This window comes from Toxorhynchites rutilus, chromosome 1 (genome assembly GCF_029784135.1).
Source record: "Toxorhynchites rutilus septentrionalis strain SRP chromosome 1, ASM2978413v1, whole genome shotgun sequence".
Classification (NCBI taxonomy): domain Eukaryota; kingdom Metazoa; phylum Arthropoda; class Insecta; order Diptera; family Culicidae; genus Toxorhynchites; species Toxorhynchites rutilus.
The window spans coordinates 155,121,940-155,140,668 of record NC_073744.1 but is presented as its reverse complement, the minus strand read 5'-3'; the positions used below and the strand labels follow the sequence as shown (position 1 = coordinate 155,140,668).

Genomic DNA, 18,729 nt, shown 5'->3' with positions numbered 1-18,729 from the left:
GAATGTGATCGTTACGGCAGCGGAGCGGGGATTTTTATGCTGACTGGCTGGCTCGAGAATTACGCATGTGTGAGACTGCGACCAATGTTTCGTTCATTTTTTTCTTTTTCCTTTCCAATCGTGCTTCATTCTATTTCGCTGCTGCTCTAGTTGCCCGCTTTGGTCGGTACGATTTGAGGAGCACAAAATGGACCAATCAAAAATGGGCACATAGTGCATTTTGACAATGCTTGATATTTCACAATTATTGAATTATTTATCTCAAGAAAAATGAAATGTTATTCGTTATGATAGATGCGTAGATATATTTCCTATCAATTGATGCAAAAACCTTTGCGATCTATTGAGAAATGCTCGAGTTATAAGCGTTCCAAATCTTGCATTTTTCCTACTTGTTCAGTGCCTAGATTTCCATTTCACCCCCTATATCTTCCGGTTAGACGTAGTCCTACGTCAAAAAATTCTATTTATTTGGTTCAAATTAAAGTAAACACACTGTGATCTTTCTTGATGGAGTTTGCCTTATGGAATGCAGTAAAAAAAAGTTTTACTGGAAGAAACAAATAATCTTTTTTTAAAGTGACTGGAAGAAGTGCCAAGTTCGAGAATCGATATGTTTTCGATAAATTTCCATCGGGAGACACTTCGGTTGTTTATGTTTTGACATTTTGACATGTTTTAAAGCAAATGACTCGATATGGTGTCTTTGTATACGTGATTGCATTTGATTCAATTGCAAAAATGGAGACCGCAATGATTTTAAAAGAATTCCCTTTTGTATTCGTAAACTTATGGTTCGTGATGTGCAAAACGGTGAATCGCACCCTTCTGTCGCTATGAAGTACTGTATCAGCAAGGCAGCGGTTGGGAAAATTCTTCTGAAACTAGAAACGTTCGGAGCAGTGGCGGATCACCCAAACAGAGTCAGAGAGCGCAGAACGGATGTGAAAAGTCAAGTAGAATCCGAAGGTGACTGTCCGCGAGATCCAGGAAACTCTTCAGCCATCATTTTTGGGCAGGACTGTTCGTCGCCGTCTCGAAACACAGAGGATAAATGGCAAAATTGACCGGTAGTGCTTGTTTATCAGAAAGATACATGAATCCAAACGGCCTAAGTTTGCTTAGGAGCGTGCTGGTAAGCCCCTAGAATTTTGGAAAAAGGAAAATTCGAGCTGTTTAACCGAAAACGGTGGGTTCGTCTGGGAGTGTTTTTCGTGGGGTGGCCTTGTGAAAATCGATGGAATAATGACGACAGATTTCTATAACAACATCCTGCGGGAAAATCTGGAGATTTCGCTGATCCGGGTGCACCTTGAAGAGAAGTCCGTATTTCAGCAGGGCAACGACCCGAAGCATACTGCCAAAAACGATCAAGTCTTTCTTCCGAACTTGTCGAATCAAACAACCCAACGAGAACTAGTGGGCGATTTTCGATGTCTGGGTTGACAAAACTAGTGTTGACAATCACCCAAGGAACCGGTTGGAGAGCACGATGAAGCGCCTGCAGCAAGCCCTGAAGTCCAAAACAGGACACAGTAATTATTGAAATTCACATACTTTTATTTTAATTTCTCTTTTCTGTTGACTAAATGAATTGGGCACTTTTTTGTCACTGTTTTTCAATACTAATTAAATTTTATAAGTAAAATTCTTTTTTAGTGTTCCATAAGTGAAACTTGAGAGGAATATAAAAAATATATCAGCTGGATCCTTCAATTTGAGGTGGGCACTTAATTTGACTATCAGTGTGAATCGTATACATCATTAAACAATCTACAACATGTATCTAAGGGATTGTTATATCTGTATGTAGTTCGGTGTTCGGGAGTTCCCAAGAAGTAAGTGTTTCGGAGTTGACGGTTCGGAACTCGAATGTTCACATTTTGAAGTCGATATTGTTAGTAAATAAGTCATAAAGGAACAATCTCCGCTGGAAACTACGCGACTCCACCGAGTTTTAAAGTCCGATGAGCGCGCATCGATGTAAGGCAAGGTAGGTAAAGTAAAGGTGTGTGAGGCTGTAAATTGGACGAAAGATTCTATCCAGCGAACAATCCACGAAGGAAGACCAAGGCGGCAATTACGATCAAGTGAAAGTCCATAGGCAGTTGTTGCTGGCAGAGCTTGTATGGATGGAGAGAGGCCAGGACTCCGACCGTGACGATTGTTGCGTGGACGTAGTTATTTTATAACAACACAAAGATAGCCAATTGAGCGCCCTAAGCTATGAACACATGATCGATCGCTTAGTAAGCGAATGCGCAATCAAAATGGCTACGAAGACCCCGAGAAAGCGGAGACAGTTGGTATGAAGCTTCCATTGTTGCGTTATTAATAGCACAAATAGTCTGATGTTTCATATATATTTATATATTTATCTATACAGTCTTCGCAAAAAAAAAAGCCGGACAAACTGAAATTAATTATTGACCCCTATACTAAACACATTTCTGGTCATATCAAATTCAAACAAATAAAACACTTCATTACGTTGGCAACAGACATCCAAGGGGTTATTTTGTCCATATAGAGTGCGATACGTTGCTTGCCGAAAGAAAAAAGATTGTTGCAAGTAGCAGAGCATGTGTGAATGAGAGGAGACCAGGATTCCGGCCGTGTATCGATCTCCATCACCGATGACTGTTGATGATAACTACATCTAGTAGTTATAATAAAACACACAAACCTGGTCAAAATGAGAGCCCTGAGCATCGAGTATAACAATCAACCATTGGACCCTCCAGGTTTTTACGAACTTTTTGGCCAAAACACCATGGCCGTCAAAGTGTTAACACCTGGCGATGGGACCTACTACTCATAGTAACCCATGAGTTTTCAAACTAAATTTGACAGGACTATCAGTTAAACGGCCGAAGTTATGGCGGAAACAGTAAACCAACTGCGCTCTATGGTTTGTTGCGAAAAAAGTGAACATCGTCAAATATTCTGAGTCCGCCGGATACGTCCGGTCTGGTATCTACAATATCCTTACACTTCTGGAGAAGAATAAGATCATTAAACCAATGCCTGGTAGACGGTGCTACGCGATTGTGAACTGCAACTGAGTCTAAAGTAGAATAGCGAATAGTAGTAGAATAGTAGAGGGCGGTCCGATAATTGCTTAGCCTCATCGCCCGATGGTGTCAGGTGGATTTTAGAAAAATGAAAAAAAGGAAATTCCGCCGTCGCCACGACCAAATTGGTCGAATTGCACTACGAACTGCTGCCCCATCGACCGTATTCTCCACATTTGGTCCCGTGCGACTTTTTCTGTTCCCAAACATGAAAAAGTCACTCGCCGGGCAGAAATTTGAGTCGAGTGAGGAGGTCATCGCCGCCACGGAGGCCTACTTTGCAGACCTCGAGAAAACGTATTTTTCAGATGGATTAAAGAAGTTGGAGCATCGCTGGGTCAATTGTATCGAGCTAAAAGGAGACTATGTTGGGAAATAAATCGCCACTTTTCCAATTTTTTTTTTATTTTTGTAGGCTAAGTACTTATTGGACTGCCCTCGTAGTTCCGGGCTTTGGGCCGGGAGATGGAATCATCATGCGGAAATGTATGTCAAGAACGGCCGTGACGGAACAACAAGCTGTGATTCAGAAACTGAAAGTGATGGAGAATGAAATTTGTCCGGCGAAGCAGAACGTCGCGATCGTCATGGACGTATTTAACACTGAATGGCAAAGACGACGTGAAGACGACTCCCACGCAAAATTCCCAAAGAAGGTGCGTCTGTGGCTAACAGTCAGAGTCGTTTCATCGAAGTCGTTCTTCTTACGTTCGGGACTTGCGGCGGACGGGGAGATTTACAGCACATAATGCCTGCCGTAAGTTGCCTCTTTCATCCAAAAATATCATCTGTACAAGGATGTGGTGTTTTGGTCGAATCCAGCCTCCGCCCATTAGGCGAAGAAGTCGCTGGTAGAGATGAACCGCTTGAAGAGAGATGTTGTTTCGAAGTTCGCCAATCATCCGAACGCCCCATCGAGAATTTATGGGTAAACCTGAGACGGAGAATCTACTTCCACCATTTCGTAGCGAAAACGGAGGTGGAACTAATAAATAAATCTAAGAAAGGACTGAAAACATGACAACAAGTATGTTTTCGTCAGCAATGGCAGAAGTTCCGATCAACTGCCGGAAGGCTGTCCAACAGGGCGTCGAAATACTTTTGTAACATGGTCAATAAAATTATGCTTTATGTTACTAAATTAACTTTTTTTTCAAATTGCAAAACGCGTTCAATCGAGTCGCGTTGATGAGTGTTCGTAGGTTTGATTTCAATTTACATATTGGATACTTTATTATGTCACACATAACTACAGTCAACTCTCCCTAACTCGATGTTCTGTATCTCGATATTTTCCCTAACTCGATGGATTTCATGGCACCTTCGATTTTACAAGCATTCTTCACTCCATAACACGATACCTCCCTAACTCGATGCCTCTCTTACTCGATGTGTTTTGATTCATTTTTCCATGGATTTTCACCTCCCTAACTCGATTGATTTTCGCGTACATGTTTTTGTGCGTTATTACCTCAGATTTCAATTGAGAGGCTCTATCGGATTCTATAGCAAACTTAAATTGGAAAGTTTTTGCAGTTGAGTTATTAACTAAATAAAAAGTTGATGAAGAGAAATCGATCAAGTCACTTACACCCCTTGCATTCTGAGCCCCTCAGTTGTTCTTGAAAGTGAAGACGGAGTGTTCATGTCATCAAACAATTTTTTTTTCAAGTATGGAAAACCACGAGAAACCTTTCAAGCGAACAATCAAAACGCTAACCATTGCGCAAGGTTTGATCATCATCGAGCAGGTCGAAAAATATGGACGGAAGGGGTCTGAAGCTGCAAATAATTTCAGTATTGCACAAAGTGCGGTATCAACACTACTCAAACTAAAGTAAAAATGGAGTCGGAATGAAAAATTGTATCTAGACCAAAAGCATATAAGGTTGGTCAGAATCGAGAAGCTGGAGCGGTCAATGAATTTTTGACTTGTCAAGCTAGACAAAATAAATTACCCCTCTTCTATTCTTCGGGATATGGCTTGAGAATTTGTCCAGAAACTGGGAATTCCTAACTTCAAAGCACAACCAACATGGACGGGAGTGATATTCCGCTGGCATAATTAATGCGCCGTGAGCTTGCTGATGTCGACGGTACAATACCGTTCGATTGCTCAATGTCTTTTAATAATTAGTGCAAAAAGGACCAAAACGTGATTTGCTGTGACCTGATGCCAGATACCGATATACTGGAAAGTGTTGAAAACCCTGAGAAAAACGCTGAAGATAGTAGTTCTATTGAGATGTTAATTCGAACGTTAAATCAAACCTGAAGAATATGTCCGGAATATTGAAATCAACTGAAAATGTTCCTGTGAAACTATTCGAACATTTCTTTGTGATTGAACAGTTCCTGCGTGATCGTTACAATTCAGTTTGAGTAACATACTTAATCAATATTTTCTTTGTTAACCTAGTGCCTCGTGCAAGTCGGACTCGATTATATACAAATTCGATTATATATGATTCGATTATGTAAAATTTAGGACTCGATTGTATACAGTTTGAAAAAAAAAGTTTTTTTTTTCAATTCAAATATGAATAATTTCAAGGAAAAAAATTAACCTTTCAACATCAAAGTGAAATTTAAGTGGCTTTTATAAGTACAGTGGGTTAAAAATCGCGATTTTTGAAGCTTTTGATTGAAATTTCATCAGGAATTGTTTATATCGATATGGCAGTAAAATTAAGAGAGATAGAAGTTGGGCGTCAAAGAACAAATTGTAGAGAGGTTAGAGAGTTTTAATTTAATTGATAGAAACAATCAAGTTTAGTATGAATTTTTGGGATAAAATTAATAATTACAAATAAAAAAAAACTTTTGAATTTTCCACTTCAAAAATGTTATTTTAATCCACTAATTTAAATGTTCCACTACTATATCCTGTACTAAATTTTCTCATCTTTCAAATGAAAGCAACAGAATCGGATTACGTAGCGTACTTTTCAATGTAGAATCAGTTTGAGCCAACAGAATCCGAAACGAAGAAAAAGTTCTATAACTCTGTCATCGTTGAAATTCTAACATATGCGTAGAAGGATTTTTTTCGTGAAATATAACCGTCTATCACCTCCTTAAAGATTCTGGAAAAAATATTTTTTTTTTTACGAGAAAGGTGTTTTTTTCACTTTAAGGGAATGAATCAAAAATTCAAATTCATACCATAATTGGGACACTTACCCTAATATATGACAATTTAAGACATAAAAAAAATTAGGAAAAAATGTTCTGTATCTCGATACCTCCCTAACTCGATGGTCCCTTTGGATATCGAGTTAGGGAGAGTTGACTGTATATCAAACGTAGATCCAAATATTTAAAAAAAATCTAATTATTATTATAGATTTATTATTAATTATTAAAACGTATGGCTGAATCATTATTTAAAAAAATATAACAATTGTTTCTTCTGCAGTAATGTGAGTTTCAGTGTTTGTGTAATAATGATGGTAGAACACTATGTTTTGCCGATAACATGATGAGATTTAAACGATTAAGGTTTCAATTAATTAATCAATTAAATTTGAAGAATATTTGCGAACGGAAGTGCTCGCAAGTTTTAACATTATAGAATAAATATTTACTGTCAAAATGAACTTATGTGAATGGCCGAGTTTGCCGAGATTTATTTCAATTGTATCGTTGTTACACGTGTGACAAAAACGCCACAATCATCCTCAAGTGTACAATTCAAATAATTGTCGAAAAAAAATACCAACAGCAAATTATCTTTCAGCGGAGCCTCGTTTGAGAGGATGAAGACCACAAATTTTTCTCAGCCATCCGATGCTAGTTCTCCACAATGTTAATAACACTCTAAATGAGGCAATTAAAATATTGCTTCCTGACAAATTAGTTTTTTTTTCTCACCATTCAATATTTTTGGCACCTATCCAAAAATGTTTTTCGATACAATCTAAAAACTACAATCGAACAGAAAACAGAGGGAAAATTACAAGGGAATTAACCAAAAAAAAATAACAACACAAACCGAAAACACAATGAATGGGTTATTATTAGTAATTCACATGCTTATGGGATGCGTCAGTGTGCGAAGTCGTGGGTATATTTTTGCAGCATCCATCGCGAAATACCACCTCCTTCGCCATCCCGCCAAACCAACCGACAACAAACCGGTGCTGCAACGAGTTAACTTCCTATCGGTTCTAAATCAGTGGGGATCGTAACGTGTTTTTGTGGGTGGTGCAGTATGTACGTGAGTGGAGGTGTGGTGTGTATGTGTATATGCGAGGCTCTAAACAACGTGTTTGTGGTGCATCATCATCAACTTATCGACGGGGGGAAGGAAGGAAACACACCAATCAAAAAACCGAAAAAAAAATTCAACCAACAGAGGAAGAGTCCTTACGTCTAACGTCAACGTCGAATTCCTCGGCACGTTTCGAGGCAGTTGTCGGCGTCGTCGGTACCGCTGCCAAGGTTGTCTTCTTGCGACTCCTGTTGGTACTACTGTTGCCATTGCCGACGCTGTTGCCGCCACCGCCGCCGCCGGCAATGGTGGTTGCCGAATCAGATCCGGTCGCCGAATTGCGGACGCGAATTATTCGGGGCTGTGCGAGGCGCTTATTTCGAGTAAACTGATTGTATAGGATTAGGTGCTTGAGCACAGATGCACCGGATGATTGGGTGTTGTCGGCGTTGTTGCTGCCGGTGTTATCTGATAGTTGTTAAATCCGAGAGGTTAGGCACAGGCACAGAATTAACGAGTTGCGAAATGCAGAAATGAGTTTGTTAGATGAGATATGTTTGGTAATCATGTTCGTGACAGAATTGATGCGGGTTCCCTTGTCCCACGTGTGCACGAGATACTTACTTTTAACTTTCAGCCAAGTGTAGCTGGATTTTTCACCGGCTTCGTTGCTGGCCAAACACTGGAACATGGCTGAATCCTCCATGCTGAGCTTTTTGATCGCCAGAGAGTGATCATCCTGAACCATGTACCGATCGGTGGACAAATCGAGAGCTTCCGCATTCCTGAACCAGGTGACGTGAGGTACAGGTTCACCGATCACATCACACGGCAGCATCGTTTTCGATCCATAATCACCGAGAGTTTCCGTCCGGAAGGACGTGAAGAAAGACGGAGGCTCCTGAACTGTCACGGTCGCCACCGAATGAACCGTCGGATGGCCTCCGGTTCTCATTTGCACTTGGCATGTGTACTGTCCGGTGTGCGTTAGGTTTACATATAACAGCGCAAGTGTTCGATTCCACGGATCGGTATGGGCGTACGAAATGCCCGAATTTTCGACGGGAATATCATCCTTCAGCCAGATTGTCTCCAGCTCGTGAAGTGGTCTCGCGTTCGCAATACACTCCAGCTGAACCGTCTGCTCACCCCGAACCACGCTGATACTCTTTGGTTGTACGATAATCTCTGGCGCGACCTCGCTGTACGCATTACCCGTCACGTTAACCCGAATGAAGGCACTGATCTCTTCTCGGCCAATCTGGGTGTTGATTGCGCGCGCTCTGTACGATTTCATATCGTTTTCGTCTACGCTGAGTATGATGAGTTGGTTGCTGGCCGTCGTGGCGTACTTGATGTCATAATTTAGTGGCCCTTCCTCTGTTTGCCAGGTTACCGATGGCGCCGGTACTGACTCTATCCGGGCAAGGTCCAGTATCGCCGGGTAGCCCGATTGAACCGAGACGATCTGTTCGGTGAGATCCTCGAAGTTGCCCATATCTGGAAATAAATTAATGATTGTTGTAGTTCACTGGCAACACTGTATTATTTTGGTTGATACGGGTCAAAAGAGTTGTTTGTTTATTTATTGGGCTTGAATATGACCAGGAAAATTCATGTTGGCATACTATATACTGAATTTTACTGAACGAGTTTCTCGATATTTTTCCATTTTTCCGAAATTGCGACCTTAAGCTCTTCAATCGCGGTGTATCGCTTTCCTTCAGTGTAGATTCTGCGTACAAGGATACCCCTAAGATTTTCAACAGGATTCAAGTTTTTGGTCCCTAATCCATTGCTTAGATTCCTTGCGGGTATAAATGGTAGCATTGTTTTGCTCGAATGTGATTTTTTGTGACGATATCCACGCAAAAACGGTAGGAGAGAGGATTGCAGAACATGTATGTACTTCTTGAATGATGAGGAAGCTATCTTGAGTTTTCCGGATGCACAGAATCCCGCCCAAACCATACACGAGCCTTCACCAAAATTCCGGGTTAAAAAATACTCTTCCTTCTACCGTAAATCATGCCAGTACCCGTTGAAATCAACAGGATCATCCAAACTAAACTTTTTTTTTGTCAGTGAAGATAACCTAACAAAATAAAAAATAATTGAAGAACTTTTCGTTATGGTATATAGCAAAATGTATTCTTTTGAAAACGTTCTTTGTCATGACATACCATGTCCCACTGTTGATTCATGAGAGCTTTGGCAAAACTCAGACGTCTTTCAATGTAAGATGGTATAAGATTAGGAGCATTAACCTTTTTAGCCTTCTTTATGTTAGGACTTTTTACCAAAATTTGACGAAGTGTCTCCCGTGAAACATTTAAATTCAAATATTGCTTTATTTGCATAAGCGATTTTGCAGTATTCGAAGCTGTTCTAATTATTTCCCGCTTATCCTGGTCAGAGAGCTACGATTTACGTGAAGCTCTCTTCTTTTGGCCGTATCCTTGAGGATTTGTCAAATAATTGAGAGCTACTTGATGGGATCGTCCAATCCAATGAACAATTTATCTAATTCCAACAATTTCTTGGTGAATTGCACCGATTTATCCTTTTTCTCCATCCGTGAGCACTTTTCCTTTCGACGTTTTCTAGATTTATTAATCAAAATAACTAAAAACAACGGAAAACGTAACTGGTCTTATAGAAACTCGACACTTGAAAAATACAAAAACATTTGTTTACGCTTAACGCTTGCACACACACATATAAAAATCATGCAGTATATGATAGTTACCAGTACAAATACACTAGAATATAAATTGAAGCATTGTTTGTTTACAATGACACAAATCAGCAAGATCATACCCTGGTCTTATAGAAGTTGGACAGAGTGTAGTTTTTTTTAACTACAGAACTATGTTTTTATACAGATACTGCATGTATCTCACAAAGTATCAGCTAGAACCATAAAGATTTTTCATTGGAAAATAGATAAATACTCACTGTGCTTCTTACAACTGCAAAGATAAGAACGCACAGCCGCAAATCAACGGAATACTATCAGTTTCTTTATGTTTACATGACTCAACCCATAACTATAAATAAATAATCATTTTTGTTTCATCTTACTGTATGAACAAATTCAAATCGTATACATTTATTTCAATGAAAATAATTGTTTAGCTCTCAAATACCGGGGCAAAAGGAGCCATTATTAACGGGGTAAAAATACCATAACCCTTACCTCGAATTTGATTACACAAATAGTGTAATTGTGGTTGTGTTTTTTACGATCATGGTTCGTAAATATAAACGGATTTCCCTTCGGAACCAGTGGCAGATGAAAACTATGGTTGCTGCCGTACATTGCGTGAACCATGGAGGATTTTCTGTTAGATGTGCTGCGGAGGAATATAGTTTACCCAGAAGAACACTGGCCAAATATGTGCAGAAGAAGGAGGATCAGTTGGATGAGCAGTAGGATGGCAATGAATGTATGGGAAAAATTTCATCATCGAATTTCAGAAACCGACCATGTACATTTTGTATATTGGCCCAAAAAAATGATCTGTACAAAGTTTCAGCTCGATCGGACATGGTGTAGGGGTGTCTCAAAGCGCTCAAAGTTTTGATTTTTGATCCTCGAAAATCTTCCAAGGGGGGAGTAAGGGAAATTTGGAAAATCGAAATTATTTTTTGGATGCCAAATGACTTAAAAATGCATGAAGCGTTGAGATCTGGTGTCATTTTTGGCCGAAAATCGACCTTTTGGGACTTAGCCTTTAGAGGTAATGAAGGTATGGAAAAAAATAATTATCGAATTTAAAGAACCGACCATGTACATTTTGTTTATTGGTCCAAAAAAATTACGAAATTTCAGCTCAATCGGACATGAAGGGGTGCTCAAAGCACTCAAATTTTGATTTTTTGGCCATTCAGGCTAAGTCCCAAAAAGTCGACTTTCGGCCAAAAAATGGTTTTTGTGATAACATCAGATCTCGACGTTTTATGTATTTTGAAGTCATTTGGTATCGAAAAAAAAATTTCGATTTTCCAAATTTCCTTTACTCCTCCTCTTGGAAGATTTTCGAAGATCAAAAATTGGATTGGCTGAGATTTGGCTGAGACAGCGGCAAGAAACAACGTCTGTGTCATTTCGTTTCCGCCTCCCTGTTCCCACAAAATCCTACCTTTGAATGTAAGTTTCATGGAATCCTTGAAGACCTACTTATCCAAAGCCGTGGAGGCATCTTGTCGAACGAACGCGATGTGATCGATAGGTGAAGGAAGCACTACAATGAACGCATGAAAAGTGCACAGACAGGAGACCAAGACGGCGTTGCTAAGAGGACTACATCGGTGCAGTGAACAATAACGACATACCACCCCCGACAATAGGTGAAGTTAGGGAGGCCATGAATCAGCTAGAGACCCACAAAGCAGCTTATAATGGATTGCCTGGCAGCGGAGCTCTTCAAGGCAGGTCCGGAAAAATATGTAGAGTGTATACACAGGTCAGGATCTGGGACACAGAACAGCTAAAGGAGGAGTGGAAGGATGGGTTAATCTGCCACATTTATTAAAGCTGGATTGTGGGAACTACCGTGCAATCACGATCCTAAATAATTCTTATAAAATTCTGTCTCAGATCCTCTTTCGTCATCTATCGCCGATAGTCAGTAGATTTGTAGGAAGTTATCGGGCCGGATTCAAGCCCGGTTGCTTGATGACGGACCAAATTTTTTCACTGCGACATATCCTCCAAAAGTGCTGTGAGTTCCATTCACCACATCTTGGTCGACTTCAAGGCCGAATATAATATAATCGACCAACGACAGCTATGGAGAATCATGAACGAACACGACTTTCCCCAAAAGCTGACAAGATTGATACAGGATGAACGGAGTGCGGTGCAGTGGGCGGATCTCTGGCGATTTGGCGGAATCTTTTGCGATTCAGAAGAGACTTCGACAAGGCGATGCTTCGTCGACGACGCCTTTGCTTACCTTGGCTCGTTGATAACAACTGACAGCACCAATAGCCATGTAATTCGAAGACAACAAAGGAAGTCGCGCCTACTATGGGTTCCGCAAATCCTTAAGGTCCAACAAAATCCGACCCCGTACGAAGTGTACCATGTACAAATTCTGATTCCACCTATTGTTTTCTAAGGGCACGAAGCATGGATGATGCTCGAAGAGGACTCACAAGCTCTTGGTGTTTTCGAACGCCGAGTGCTCAGAACAATATACGGTGATGTACGTGGTATAAGGTAATGGAGCATGTCGAAGGAGAATGAACTGGCGCCACTCTACAGTGAACCCAGCATCTAGAAAGTCGCCAAGGCTGGACAAGTGCGATGGGCAGGGCATGTTGCAAGATTGCCGGACAACAGCCTTGCAAAGATGGTGCTCGCATCGAATACAGTGGACACAAGAAGAGGAGCCCAGAGAGTGAGGTGGTTGAACCAGGTGGAGCAGGTCTTGGCAAGAATCGATCCTGCCGGGGCTTGGAGAACTGCAGTCATGGATCGGGTTTATTGGCGAAACATTGTGGAGTAGATCTCTCAATGAGATGTAGTATCATTATAAATAAAAAATATAGGTGAAAAAGGTTCACGAAAGAGCTGGTTTCGAAATAAGAAATTGGTTATCGAACTCAAAAGTCGTCTTGAGACGGGTCGGCCTTCGATCCCGGTTTCATCGAATAATTTCGTAGCTAGTGCAGAGGAAGAAATGGAACGTGTTCTCGGGATAGTATGGATTCCCAGTGACGAAACGTTTTGCTCCACCATCGTTTTCCGTCCAGACGTACAAGACATCGTACAGAGTGATGATATTCCAACTAAACGGCAAGTGTTGAGAGCGGTGATGAGCGTTTTCGATCCACTTAAATTGATCACCCCTGTAAATGTTCGCGGAAAGATACTCGTTCAAGAGTTGTCTGTAGAAAATAGACTGGGATGATTGTATTCTGGAAAAAATATGGGGCAAGTGGAAGCGATGGATAGAGTCGCTCAAATGTCTTCGAGAAATCAACCAGGTTATGATCCATGCAGATACGATAGCCTTGAGATACACCTCTTCGTAGACGCTAGCGAGTTAGCATATACTGTACTCACCTATTTTCGTATAATTGACCGTGGAATTTTCTCGTGTTGTTCCTAGACGCAGCGAAGTCTAGATTGCCCCACTCCAAGTTCTATCGATACTCCGTCGTACATTTTGGAGTGACTCCAGTACTCTACTTCAGTGGATTGGATCCGATCAAACACGATATCGTCCGTTTGTAGCGTTTAGGATCAACGAAATCTTAACAGAGTCAGATGGGAACGCTGGGTTCCAACCCAATTAAATGTGGCCGATAGAGGCACCGAGTGGACCAAGATTCCAGATGTTTCATAGAAAGGCTGCTTGTTTAAAGGCCCGTTTTGCCTCTATAAGGAAGAAGCATCTCGGTCGCAACTAAACCTACCACTGTCAGAAACAACACAAGATCTACGATGTTCACAAACATCTAGTTGCTGAACCATTTGTTGACTATAATCGTTGCTCCAGATGGGAGAGACTTTTATGAGCATTGAGATACGTATATCGTTTCCTCTGGAGAACTTAAAAGATTGAAAGCGGAAAAATGACAACAATAGGTGAACGGAGAGAACTGTGTGGAAGCAGGTACAAAACGATGAGTTTCACGATGAAATGATGATCCTCATACGTAACTTGGAGCTAGCGAATAGAGAGCAGAATCTACAGCTGCCCAAGGGCAGTCGAATACTTGTCCTATCACGCAGTCTTTACGAGTTTGGGGTGATGCATAGCGAGAATCGTTTGGAATTTGCCAACTTCTTCAGTATGATGCAAGGTTCCCGATCTCACTCTCAAGAGAGCATCACGCAGTAAATCTTTTGTTGGATTGGTGCCACGAATTGGTATCATCGTGAGCACAGACACGAGAACGGAAAAATAATCGTCAACGAAATACGCCAGATATTTTCCATAGCACGATTGAGGGATGAAGTACGGAAGGTGCCGAGTCTTCAAGTCCAGAAACTAGAAGATTGGACAACGAATCATTTCATACGCTATAGACTTAAGAAGAATCGATGATCCATGTATATACCATTGAAAATCAGCGTTATGCTTAATTCTAAGGGAATTTGAAAGCCAATGAAGATGTCAGTACAAGATGGTATTGCATTGAGGAGTAGCTGGAACCTTATTCAGAATATTTCTGATCGATTTTGGAATCGTTGGTTCAAAAAGTATTTGCCAACAATCTAACGAAGAACTAAGTGGTGTTCTGATACTAGGCCAATTAAGGTGGAAGACTTGGTAGTAGTGGTAGATGATCAAGTAAGGCATAAATGAGATAGAGGATGGATCTTGAAGGTATTCCCAGGTAAAAATGGAAAAGTTCGGAAGTTAGAAATGAAGACATCGGTAAAGCTGATTTTGCTGGATGTCGAAGGTTTAAGTACAGCTTAGGACAGATTCCCAGCTATACGGATCGGGGAATGTTTGCATCATCAGCAGCAACTCTGAATTATGACTGCGGAGTTCGTGACGGCAGTCAAGGGCGTATTTTCGCCAGTGCACAATGGTCCAGGAGATACATTTAAGTGGAAATTAGCATTTAGAGCTCGATAGTTATTTTCTAGACAAAAACTGTCTTAGACAAAGTTGTTACTCATGATAGAGCGCTCGCTTCTATGTTGTTAAAAATAGGTTGACCAAAATTTTTGACGGAATAAAAAATCTAACTTTGTTATCTTTATAGATAGAGGTAAACATAGTTCGACAATGCTGTAGCTCCAATTATTTTAGACATCTTTGTAGAACAAAGTTTTTCTCTATCTCTTGAAATCACCGATAACACAACATAACACGATAACAAAATTTGAAATATAATAGTTAGAGCAAAAATGTGCACCCGTGGCCGAGTGGTTAGCGTCCCACACTATCATGCCGGGTGTTCGGGTTCGATTCCCGTTCTGGTTGGGGGATTTTTCGTCAAAGAAAATTCTTCCGGCTTGCATTCACGGCGTCAAGGCGTGTTATTCGGCATAGAAATCTCAACCAAGTATTTATGAACGACGCTAGTTAATGAATACGTTGAGACGGCAAAAGTTCCACAGGGAACGTTAACGCCATTCAAGAAGAAGAAGAAGTTAGAGCAAAAAAACAGTTTTTTAATGGTGACCCTAACGTAACTTAGAAAAAAAAGGCGCTATATCGGTTATTTCAAGAGATAGAGAGAAACTTTGTTCTATGAAGATGCCTCAAATAATTGGAGCTACAACATTGTCGAACTATGTTTACCTCTATCTATAAAGATAAGAAAGTTAGAATTTTTATTTCATCGACAATTTTGGTCAGCCTATTTTTGACAACATAAGAAAGAGCGCTCTATCATGAGTAACAACTTTGTCTAAGACAGTTTTTGTCTAGAGAATAACTGTCAAGCTCTTAATGCTAATTTCCACTTAAATGCATCTCCTGGACCATTGTGCTGTGGTGAAAGAATGTGTGGTCGAAGTTCATAATCTATATATATATAAAAATGGAGTGATGTCTGTCTGTCTGTCTGATTCTTATAGACTCGGAAATTACTGAACCGATCGACATGAAAATTGGTATGTAGGGGTATTTGGGGCCGGGGAAAGTTTTCGTGATATTTTGAGACCCCTCCCCCCTCTCTAAGGGGGGGCTGCCATACAAATGAAACACAAATTTCTGCATTACTCGGAAATTAACCAAGCAAACGAAACCAAAGTTGGCATGTGAAAGTTTTAGGGTGCAATAAATGTTTCTATGATGGTTAGACAGTCCTTCCCCCACTCAAAGGGGGGGCTGCCATACAAATGAAACACAAATTTCTGCATTACTCGAGAATTAATCAAGCAAATGAAACCAAATTTGGCATGTGGAGGTTTTAGGATGCAATAAATGTTTCTATGGTGATAAGATACTCCTTCCCCCTCTCTTAGAGGGGGCTGCCATACAAATGAAACACAATTTTTTGCATTACTCGGAAATTAATCAATCAAACGAAACCAAAGTTGGCATGTGAAAGTTTTAGGGTGCAATAAATGTTTCTATGATGGTTAGACAGTCCTTCCCCCACTCAAAGGGGGGGCTGCCATACAAATGAAACACAAATTTCTGCATTACTCGAGAATTAATCAAGCAAATGAAACCAAATTTGGCATGTGGAGGTTCTAGGATGCAATAAATGTTTCTATGGTGTTAAGATACTCCTTCCCCCTCTCTTAGAGGGGGCTGCCGTACAAATGAAACACAAATTTTTGCATTACCCGAGAATTAATCAAGCAAATTAAACCAAATTAGGCATATGGAAACTTTAGGGTGCAATGAATGTTTCTATGGTGGTTAGATACCCCTCCCCCCTCTCTTAGGGGTGGCTGCCACACAAATAAAACACAAATTTCTGCATTACTCGAGAATTGATCAAGTAAATGGGCGGGACGAAGTTTGCCGGGTTAGCTAGTAATTAAATAAATAATAATAAATTGATCAGTGAAAAATGAAAGATTCTAAGAGAAACATTGCGCAAGGAAACAAAAAAATTCCAAAAAATTTGGAATGTTATACAATTGAAAATGGACTCAAGCACAAAATTGTAGAAAATTATAATTTCAAAATTTAATTGAATAAAATTTACAGCTTTGAACAAATCCTAAAAAGAGGAGTTTTGATTAAAGGAAACACAAGTTTACTCACATGCCACCACTACGTCTATTTTCTCGCTGAATATCGTTCCGGCATCGTTCTTCGCCAGACACTGGTACGAGCCGGCGTCATCCCGCGTCGTGGTTTGGATTTTCAGGTATTGGCTAGTGTCGAAGTCTCCAACCGGGACACCATTCTTCAGCCACCGATACATGGGCTGGGGATAACCTGCAGATTGAGAGATGAAGAGCAAACGAAGAGAAAGTTAAATTGTGGTGCGCTCGAAGCGGTGGGAGAATAGTTTTTGCCAATCTATGGTGGCACTAAAATCTACAAACTAAAAACTAGATCCAACATTCATGAATTCATCAACGAAACGGTCATCGACGGGGTCGTTAATCATCCGCTTTCGGTTGTGTGCGGTTGGTCACATTGCTGAGGCCGTTATTTTTTTGGAAGAACAGGAGCTTCTTGATGGCGCATAAGACCCACTCCCCACTCCCATAACTGCACGTGGTAGCAGTTAATGAAAAATTAATCATCCCAAAGTGTGGTGGGGGCATCCTGGTAGTAAGGCAGCACATCTGATGAGCAGAGGGAAGTTATAGCTTCCATACCACACCACATGAGCATATGCATTAAAATTTAATTTTACTTTCCACAAAACGCCATAACCTTGAGATGGATTAAGCTGTGGAAAGCTGGTCTCTCGCTTCGAAACACTTATCGGGAGAGCGAGGATAAAGTGCAGTCCGTATGTGTAGCACTTTACAAGAAACAAATATTTGCGTGTCATCGGGGATAATAAGCGGTGTTCAGACGTTACACGCCCAAATGCATATGTACATACGTACAAACAAGCAAAAGTGGATGCGGAACAGGATTTGGGATGGGGGATGTAATTACTGACTTCCTGGTGTTTCGAATTGTTTTGATTGAGTTGAGCTCGATTTTGCGGGAAATTAGGTGCAATAATTGTATTTACGAAGGCAAGGATTTCATTTTCTTTCATTCTGTTTGTTGCTCTTGTAAGGCGTCGTGCACAAATTACGTAACGCTAAAAATCCGGATTTTGGACCCCCTTCCCCCTACGTAACGCAATTTCCTATCTCTAATACACAGAAAGTAACGCAACCTCGACCCCCCTACCCCCCTTATCGCGTTACGTAATTTGTGCACGACGCCTAATGAGAAAAAAAGAGAGACGAGAGGCCGTTATACGTGAAAGACAAGTAATTTGAGGCATTACAATGTACGACGCCATGCAGTAAAAGAGGACAAGACATACTTGAGAAGGTTGAGCTAAGAAATGCTACCCCAACTATGTGAACGCTTTCATCAGCGATACAAAATACTTTGAATAAAATCATAAAAATTACGGTTTGAAGCATCCAATTTCGGGAAAAATACAGCGAAAGCAGAGTTCAATACAAAATGCCTTCAAGAAGATGCTATACAGAAAATGCACCATTGAGGACCATCGCAATTCTACAATTTTATCGTATTTATAATCTCATTTAATTCTTTAAATTTCACACCAATACGGGGAACCCTGATCAACCGTAACAATTGAATTAGAAAGCTCACAAAAAGCAATAGAATTCAGTCATTATCAAAAGCTTAACTAACTCAACTTTACCCTTGGAGACTCGCTTCCTTAGAGTTAATGTCACGAATGAAATAGCTTTCATACTCGCGGAGCCTAATTAATATTTCACTACTGCTTTGCTTCTGCTCGTCAGTTCTCTGTACTGACGTTGCTTTATGCATATCCAGAAAATACATTTTGAAGCAA

At 40.5% G+C, this 18,729-nt stretch overlaps 1 protein-coding gene across 9 annotated transcripts in view; it reads right to left on the bottom strand.

The window, feature by feature from the left end:
* Positions 1-18,729, bottom strand: part of LOC129763323 (protein sidekick) — a 230,680-nt gene that overhangs the window by 26,566 nt on the left and 185,385 nt on the right. For 6 of the 9 annotated variants that reach the window (XM_055762264.1, XM_055762269.1, XM_055762268.1 and 3 more), the window contains exons 4-6: positions 16,986-17,162; positions 7,912-8,787; positions 7,447-7,755 (exon numbers count right to left, since the gene is read on the bottom strand). In XM_055762264.1, the coding sequence (XP_055618239.1) occupies positions 7,447-7,755; positions 7,912-8,787; positions 16,986-17,162 (1,362 nt within the window). The remainder of the gene's footprint in view (positions 1-7,446; positions 7,756-7,911; positions 8,788-16,985; positions 17,163-18,729) is intronic. The other 3 variants (XM_055762271.1, XM_055762272.1, XM_055762273.1) reach the window with 1 other exon arrangement.